We start from the raw sequence: 9,757 nt of genomic DNA on the forward strand, positions 1-9,757 counted from the left end.
ACCTTTGCAGAATCCCTTTTGCAATTAAAATTTCACCCATTATCTCTAAACAAACTTATGGTTAAAATCCTTATATCTTTTCCCTGTTTCTCCATTTCTTGTTTCTGTCTTTTACAGCTTCTTTTCCTTGCCTTCTTCCCCCTCTTCTTCCCCCTCCCCTTTTTACCTCCTCGTCTCTCTACTTCTAACTCTCTCATCTGTAATCCCCTCTTCTGTTGCTTTCTAATATTATACTTATCTTTAAAATTCTTCTCCTTTTTGGTTGTTTTTTCTAGTCTTAAACCTTTCACTCTCTTTCCCCCCTTTTCTTTTTTCCCCCCACTTAAAATTGTTGATTAATTTTTTATGGTTTTTCATCTCGTGGAAAGCGAGATTGAGCAACATAAAACAATAAATATAAAACAGTCATTTTATAGACCTAAAACAATAATAAAATAATTATTTAAAAAAAAGATAAAAGCAGAACTAAGCATAAAAAAAGGAATAGATGGAGAGATATTGATAATAGGAGAGCTATCACATATTTTCACCCATCCTCTTTTTGTCTTTGAAGACTACTAAGAAATTTCATTTGCTGGAAAATGCCGCAGATGAGAAATGTCAGGACTGCAAAGTCAGCAAAATACATTTGTACTCTTGAGTACAAGTTAGCCAATAGTTTGCTTCTCTGTAAAATACAAAATGCTGGTTAAAGTTTTTAAAGCCCTTTAAGTTTGATTTATCTGTAATACTGTGTTCTCTGAATAGAGTCTGGTTGTCCCGTGCCTTCAGGTCAAGACAAAATCCCTCCCAGTCCCTTTCTTCAGGAAAGGGAAAACCCCTGACTGTTGAACTCAACTCTGGAATACCTCATTCCCCAAGGTTAGAGTGCCCCCCACCTATTTATATTTAGAAAGAGGGTTATTTTCAAAGTCTGTCGTGTTTACTAACAGGGCTACTACTTGTTTCATTTAAATTTATGATTTTATGTTATTTTGCTTTCCAGTGTATTTTGATTTATCAGGGTTGTATTCATAGATTGTGTCATTGGCTAGCCAGTCATTGGCTAGGGATGAAGGGTTTTGGGGGAAGTTGGTTTTTGTTTGTTTTGTAAATAAATTAAGTCTTAATTATAACTAAATTCAATACAATACTTAGAACTAGTTTATTTCTCTTTGTTTTATGTTGTTTGAAAAAAAGTTAAAACTAGTAACATTCAGAGTTAACCCTTTGTAGTTAACTAAACATACTGTGGTTTTTGCACATTATGTTCCAGTTTTGACTTGAGATGAAGGAGATTGCAAGCCATTTTTTTTTCTGTCAGACCTTAACTGCTTTACATTTTAGTTATTTCAGAAGAGTTAATGATCAGTCATTTCTTACCTGGACTCAGATGTTTAAGAAATGACATGGAAGCTCTCTCGCCGGAGCATGAGGTAAATGTATGAGCTTCAATTTTATTTTTAATGTTTATAATGACATAAAAAATCTATATTATTAGCATAACACTGCCAAATTAGAAATAATTTTAAGGTGAAATGCAAGTATTAAATTAATGCTAAAAATATAATCCATGAGCTTAAATTATTACGTAAAATAAAATATATCATTTTTTTGATCTCACTAGTAATGAAGTATACCATAATTTCAGTTTTCATTAATTTTAAGCATTGTGCCATCAATATTTCATAGAATAGGATAGGATAGGATAGGATAGAATAGAATAGAATAGAATAGAATAGAATAGAATAGAATAGAATAGAATAGAATAGAATAGAATAGAATTCTTTATTGGCCAAGTGTGATTGGACACACAAAGAATTTGTCTTGGTGTATATGCTCTCAGTGCACGTAAAAGATACATTTGTCAAGAGTCAAGAATCATAAGGTACAATACTTAATAGTCATATGGTACAATAAGCAATCAAATCATACTAGGAAACAGTCAATAAAAATCATTAGGATACAAGCAGAAATGTTACAGTCATAATCATAAGTGGGAGACGATGGGTGAAAGAAAGGATGGGAGGATTAATAGTAATAGTAATGCAGACTTAATAAACAGTTTGATAGTGTTGAGAGAATTATTTGTTTAGCAGAGTGATGGCGTTTGGGGAAAAACTGTCCTTGAGTCAAGTTCTGGTGTGCAGTGCTCTATAGCGTCGTTTGGATGGAAGGAGTTGAAACAGTTTATGTCCAGGATGTGAGGGGTCTGTAAATATTTTCACATCCCTCTTTTTGACTCATGTAGTATACAGGTCCTCGATTGAAGGCAGGTTGGTAGTAATTGTTTTTTCTGCAGTCCTAATTACTCTCTGGAGGTTGTATCTGTCTTGTTGGGTTGTAGAACATTCACTCTTAATATATTACCAAAAATATTGAAGTCTAATGTACCTCTCAAGTTTGACTGTATCCATTTAGATAACATGAACTGGCATAAATCTTACCTTTGTTCTGAACATTTGTCTTTTGCTACATCTTAGGTAATTTTAAATTCCATGATAAAAGAATGTGAACAGAAAGTGGAAAATAGGAGCGCTCAAGAACCACAAGGGTAAGGCTTTTATTTTTATACAAGGCCCAAATTATATGGGCAACACTATTGATAAAGCATTGTTATCAAAGCAGAACATTTGTATTCATTTAGTAATTTTTATTCTTTTCTGAAAAGACATTGGCTAATATAGTGGAAGAAAATTGAAAAACAGTTATAAAATAAAGTCAGTCATTCACATCACTTTATTAAAACGTTGTATAAATCCCAGTAGTAATAAAAAAATAAGAAAGAAATAAGAAGTAGTCCTTTTGCCTTTTGGTTTGATTTCCAAGGGATGTAATGGGAAACCCAAGTTTGTTGGGAAAAAATAATTTGTTTCTTGGTACCTGGAACAACTATTCTTAAGAGATCCTGGAACAACTGATAACACTGTTCTGAGAATTAATCTGTCATTCCCCTTTCCTCTTCAGATCTTATTCTTAATATCTACAACTACATGCCAGAAATGCAGTTTTATGGATAAATTTTAACTAAAAACAGGTTGAGTTCCAGAATTTTATTCTATCTTGTTACTCAATGGTATCATTCCACAGAGGGTTTGAATTTCCTACTGAAGCAACATATACCCTTAATTGGCAGCTGAGTTTTGCATCTTGGGAAAAAAATCTTTCAAGTTTGGAAACAATCATTCTATTATAATGACAAATTATTTTGATTACAATTTAAAAAACTTATTTGGGATAAATAAATATCTTATACCAAATTAGATAATGAGCATATCTAGTTTAATGAAAAGAAGGATTAGGGCAGATATGATAGCGGTATTCCAATATCTCAGGGCCTGCCACAAAGAAGAGGGAGTCAAGCTATTCTCCAAAGCACCTGAGGGTAGGACAAGAAGCAATATACGGAAACTAATCAAGGAGAGAAGCAACCTAGAACTAAAGAAATTTTCTGACAGTTAGAACAATTAATCAGTGGAATAACTTGCCTCCAGAATGTTGTGAATGTTACAACACTGGAAGTTTTTAAGAAGAGATTGGACAACCATTTGTATCAAATGGTATAGGGTCTCCTGCTTGAGCAGGGGTTGGATTAGAAGACCTCCAAGGCCCCTTCCAATTCTGTTATCCTACTCTATTCTAAATCAGATCTTCTGTTTAATACTGCTGTCTTAGGGAGCAGTTTTTCAAAGTCTCTTTTCAAAGTGTCAGAGGATGTTTTCTGCCCAACTACTTTAGATTGTAATCGACAGTGTTATAGATCAACTTACTTTTCTTTCTCCCTAGTTCTATGTCAATTGCAGCAAGCCTTGTGAGTGAAGATACCAAGACCAAGTTTCTGAATAAAATGGGCCAGTTAACCACTTCAGGTGCCATGCTGGCTAATGTATTCCAGAGGAAGAAGTAAATTGGAATTAAGAATTAAAGAACATTAATACTGAGAGACCTCATTAAGACTTGTTCCTTGTACTTGAAGTACTTGTCTTTTTATTTTCCATATTATGTTCTTGTAGTATAATTTTACTCTAATCTACAAAGATATTTGCACTGCTCTTGAATATTGCTACATATTTGTTAATTTGGGGCAAAATGTGGTTGATTATAAAACTGAAGTCTGTATCAAGTCTCTGTCCTGTGTTCTTGTCTTTCCAGCATTTTTTATATATAGTGGGTTTTTTTAATTTCCTGATGGGTTCTTGGCTGATATCTGTATTATACATGGAACTGTTATGATGGTACTTAAAATAATGTAAATTTGAAGTCACGGTTATAAAGTAATAAAAGTGGAGATTACTTATGTATTTAAGTTATAAGAGGGGTAATGCAGAGCTTTTTTAATGTTTCTAAAATGAAAGGTAAGAGCCACCAGCACTGATTCCTGGATTGTTTTTGTAAGTTATTGTATATTTGAATTACAGAAGTGAATGGAGGATATAATGTACCACGGAATTCCTTGCACTACTAGTACTACACTATATTCCAAAACAGATGAATACAGCAGATTTTTTAAAATGTCTCTCAAACATGTATTGGCATTTTCAATATGTATAAAACAGCTTAGTATTAACCGTTCTGCAAGGCAGTTTATAGCGGGAAGGGGAGGAGAAATAAATAGTGCAAACTTAATCATATGTACCTTGATGAAAGCCATACTGATTTCAATGAAGGTTTCTTTCATATGAATGAGTCTAATATTGCCTTCTTAGAATAAACTTTTAAGTGATACTGCTCTACATAATTGCTTCAAGCCAACATCATGTTTCTGCATACAACAACCCTGTGTTTGAAGTGTGTCCTTGCTAAAATAACATCTACTTAAATACCCCTCCAAAAAATAATTGACATAAAACATTCTGGGCACTACATAAGGTAAACATATTTATAGGATATTGGGCAAAAGGACTGGTTGTAGTGGTAAAGAGATTGGCTAGCATTTTGTTTAACTTGGGTTTTAAATCTTGCAGGGCAAGGATGAAATAAAATGTGTCATCCAATGCCCCAAGTAGCACAGAAATGACTGAAAGCAATAATTTATTAAATTTTAAATGAAATTCCATATCCTCTTAACATTCTGATATTTTTAAAATTGCAACTGTAATGATCTGCTATCCTTGTAGCATTTTTCAGTGGTGAATTAATCTAAGCCCACCCATTGTTTCATAGCTCTATAAATATCCAGATGCAAAATCTGGTCCACTATACAGCTTTCAACCCTTTTTGCATTTTCTCCATACTACAGATTTTGTAAATATGCATGCACATACACATTATTTTCAAAAATAAAAAGAAGATGTTACCTAATGCTGTGCCTATTTTAGTGAAATTATTACTTTTGTGTTAAATCTGGGGTAGTGACAAACAGACCTGAAACACTTGTAGAATCCTAGTATAAGTATCAGTAAATTTGTTATAGACATTATCAAGATCGAGCTCGCTGTTATTTCAAGGCAAAGGAATAGCTTTTCTGTTATTGCTTTTTTTAAATTAATTGTGATTAACACACTTCAATAATTAATCTTGGAAAGAAATATCACAAATATCCTTAGCCCATTGCTAGATTAAAATTCTCATTACTTCCATCCACCAGTGCCCAAAATTAATTCTGGATAGAGCTGATAAAAGTTGCATTCCAGATTCTGTGATAGGTAGTAGGTTGGGAAAGCTTGCCTTATATACTTCGGGATTTCTGTGCTGAGAAGTAGAAAAATATTAATTAAAACTTGTCTAAAAAAAGTGCATATGCATATGTCATCAGTTTTTCACTGTACTAGACTGGATTGCATCTGGAGTATTTTTACATTCCCAATATATCTTCATCAGAAGAGAGAATCCACTTGGAAAAGAATCCATCTTGCATTAAAATTGCAAATATACCCATTTTGAAGTCCGATGAGGATGAATGATGAATGCGTATTCACCTCACTATCTGCCAGTTGTACTAACTGTATTGCAAATGCTGTTTTAGGAGACCATCTGATAATGAAATGCTGGGGCATTCCAGAAGAAGTACAAGTGGCTAACTCTCCTGTTCTTTCTTGAATTAAATAAAATGTTTTGCATACTTGTTTTGGAGGTTTATTTATGCAATTCTAAGTGATTTGGCATTTGTTTTGAGGGTGTTGACATTTAATATTTGAGCATTTAATATTCACGTAACAATATTTTTTTAATCGAGTACAATCATTTTTATTTTTCTAAATAATGCAGTCCATTATATAAATACATCTTTTTAAAGTATAAAAATTGCTGAAATTTCTCTTTGCAGCTACTGCCTAATCCCATTTAACTATAGGTTTTCATTCACAGCACTGCAGTAACAAGTATACTCGGCCACATGAGGGATAGAATTATTTGTTCTGTTCATCAAGTCGATTAGCGAAAACCTCTCTTACATACTTCAGATGTCAGGATTTCCAACCTGGAAAACCATATATATGGATTGCTTGGAGTTGGATGGCCTATAAATGTAATATGTAATATTATTCCAGCATAAATATGGCTACCCTACTAATAATCCTTGTCCTACTGGCAAATAATGCTATCCCTATAATGCAAAAGGCACATTAACAATAGACATTGCTGGATGCCTCTAGGTCAGGGATGTCAAACTCGATTTCATTGAGGGCAACATCAGGCAACATTGTGTTTGATCTGAGTTCCGTTTTCAGCTTAGATGGCCTCCCGCAACCCTCTGCCAGTGAAAACTGGGCTCCTGAGGATCGCATGCGTTTTTGCTGGCAGAGGAACCATGAACTGGTCCTTCACTATTTCCAGGGCAGCCCCACAGGCCAGATCTAAGCACCCTGTGGGGTGGATCTGGCCCCCAGGCCTTGAGTTTGACAACCACGTTCTACGTTTATTTACTTTTCCTCCTACCCAAAGTAACCAGCTGTGATAAAACTTCAGTCCTCTTTTCAACATGGGAAGACCTAGTGTGGAAGAAAGTTTTGACATGTACTTAAAGTGGGCTTAGACATCGGTCAAAATTCATTCTGGTTTTGCACAAGTGTTCTGCATACATGGAGCACCTAATTATTTTATCAGTTGAAAACACATAGAAAGTTGTTCACAGTTCTGTGAACCAGAATAAAGAGAGGTTGATCTAGGTTTCTTAAGCACTAGATTGGTGCAGAGATAAGTAGGCACAAGAGGAGGAAGTTTGAAAGAACTGGCTCCCTTCCATAACCAAAGCAGAACTGGCCTAGAAGATCATGCCTAGAGACCAGAGGCAAAATGATGTGCTTGCACCAGCACCCAATGGAGTCAATGGGTGCCAAACATATCCACACTTTGCTCCCCAGAGGTAAACTGACTTCCATTGACAAAATGGTGGACTGTTGCTTGTATCCATTGCAAATCTGATGTTGAGATAAGGTGAAAAACATTATTTTTACAGCTAAGAACAGCTTAAGGCAGCTCCAACTTAAGTTATCTCACGCACATGTACACACAATGAAGGCAACAGTATGAGAGACCGTAGAAAACAATGACTGTTGAGACACGTTAGAGGTGAGGCAGCTGCAGTTTCCATAACCATGACGAGGGTTTTATAACTCAGTAACATCTGCTAGTTCAAAGATCACTGCTGTAGGTAGAAGACTGAAATACGGCTTTGTAAACAGTACTGCATAAAATTGAAACTTGTCTTTCAAGCAGAGTATATTCTACCCAGGGTAGCATTTTCTTTCTGGATGTCAAAGAGATTTTTTTTTCTGCCAAAAGTCATAATCATTGAAGTTCTGCATGACTATTGAAGAAAGTCTGAGCAAATATTAATTCTAGTTAATGTTTAATATCTAAGCATTTCTGTTCAAATTGAAAGTTACAGTATATGTGTACTAAGTGTCATGGTGTCTTATGCAATATCAACCCATTTTTATGCCAAATATTCAAAAGTAGATTGCAAAAATATTCAAGTCTCTAAGGAGCGCTCATTTCACAGGTGAGTTAGCTGCAGTTGGAGGAGAATTTAATATTTTGCATTTTTCAAATAGGTGACAGTTTCTTTTTTTAGTACTGTGGTGTGCAGCTGGCAATGGTAAAACATACACAGCTCAGGAAGCCCATAGAATAAACAGAACATGGTGGTGTAGACTGTCTCCAGACTAGCAAATGAGTGAGGCAAGGTATACTCTCTTCTAATTTATTCAACATATGTGGAGAATGCTGTATATATTGAGGGCAACTGGATTGAAAGAACTTGAGCATGGTTTTAAAATTGAAGGAAGAAACTTCAATAATCTGCACTATATGCTAATGACACTACCTTGACAACTGAAAAATGCAAAGGATTTGCAAGCTTTAATAAGGAGCAGAGTGAGAAGTTAATCCAAAATTAAATACAAAGACCAAACAAATGACAACTAGTATAAGGTAATCTCTAATAAAAGGTAAGATCTCCTCCTCTCTCCTGTCCTTCAACAAGTGTCTGAAGATCTGGTTCTGCCGGTTATCCTGGAAACTAGATGGGGGAATTCCAGGCTGAAGATGGCTGCTGGATTGATAACAGATTCCACCACCACCTCTTGCTCCTGGCTTTCTGCTCTCCACTCATCCATCTTTTTGTTATCATATGGATGTATTATCGTGTTCTTTTCATTGTTTATTTTATTCTACTACTTTACTTTTGTTTACACTCTTTTCATTTCTGTCTTTATTGTTGTAAGCTTCCAAGAGTAGCCCATGGTAAGATAGTGGCAAATAAATTTAACAAAATATTATAGCAACCATCCTTAGACTTGAAAATGAAGACACTGAAGTGATAAATAGCATCTGCATTATAGGGTCAACTATTAAGAGTTCAGAAAACTGTTCAAGAAATATGATGCAGACTAGCACTTAATAGCTTGGGAAAAGTTTTTAGATGCCTGGTTATGTATATACTTAGAACAATCAGATAATATAACAGAATAACAAAATTGGAAGAAACCTCGGAGGGCATGCAGGCAATAATTTTCCTCGTACCACTGTACAGAAACAAAAAAAGAACTTTGAAGAAACAAAAAGAATATTGGAGGACTTGTCTGAGTATACTATGAATAACCAAGAAAATGGTTCATAGAACATATCCACTCAGAGTTTCCTCACTTGAGGCACAATGACCAAGATCAAATTATCATATTTTGCACACTTTAAGCAATTCTATATTTTGGGAAAGTCTGTAATGCTAGAGAAAGTGAAAGGAAAGAGAAGAAAAAAGATGATCTGCAAGGTGGATGGACTCAATGGATACACTATATAGAAGACCTGAAGGACCAAGTTCAAGATAGATCCTCCTGGAGAAAATTTATCTATGTGGTTATTGAGTTAACACCAATTTAACTGTATATAATCAATTGGCTGGCAATGAGGTAAAGTATTTTTTCAGCAAGACCAGCACTGTTTTCATACAAATATTTTCTTAAAATTGTTTAAAATATTCTCACATAATTTTGCCTCTGAAAAATTACATTAATATTCACAAGCTCAGCAAGTGAAGTATTTTGCAGGCAAGATAGTTTACATTTAATTTTATAATACTAATAATACACTTGAAAGTTGGGGAAAGGAATCACAATTCTAATGTCAAGGGTCTCTGCCACTAATATTTTATAGTCACAAGCACCTGATAATATTTTAAAACAGTAGCTATGATTTTTCTAAAAGCAGAAAGAATTATCAAATGGTAAATTTAAGCTTTCAAATAACTTCCTTTTCCTCCCACAATTTGAAAAATTGATGAGTGAAGAAAAACCTAACTGCAAAAGGCAGTAAAAAAAACTTTCTAAGACAACTGTTA

The 9,757-nt window shown here is 34.5% G+C and overlaps 1 protein-coding gene across 9 annotated transcripts in view; it reads left to right on the plus strand.

Moving 5' to 3' along the window:
- Positions 1 to 6,044, plus strand: part of RELCH (RAB11 binding and LisH domain, coiled-coil and HEAT repeat containing) — a 76,562-nt gene extending 70,518 nt beyond the window's left edge. For all 9 annotated transcript variants that reach the window (XR_015743086.1, XR_015743084.1, XR_015743085.1 and 6 more), the window contains 3 exons: positions 1,327 to 1,415; positions 2,463 to 2,533; positions 3,766 to 6,044. Coding sequence is in view for 6 of the 9 variants with exons in the window: in XM_087930755.1 (XP_087786881.1) it covers positions 1,327 to 1,415; positions 2,463 to 2,533; positions 3,766 to 3,886 (281 nt within the window). In the remaining 3 variants the exon portion in view is untranslated. The remainder of the gene's footprint in view (positions 1 to 1,326; positions 1,416 to 2,462; positions 2,534 to 3,765) is intronic.
- The last annotated feature ends 3,713 nt before the right edge of the window (positions 6,045 to 9,757 follow it).

The sequence above is a fragment of the Pseudonaja textilis genome, chromosome 3, assembly GCF_049901715.1.
Source record: "Pseudonaja textilis isolate UNSWEBS1 chromosome 3, rPseTex1.2, whole genome shotgun sequence".
In the NCBI taxonomy this organism is placed as follows: domain Eukaryota; kingdom Metazoa; phylum Chordata; class Lepidosauria; order Squamata; family Elapidae; genus Pseudonaja; species Pseudonaja textilis.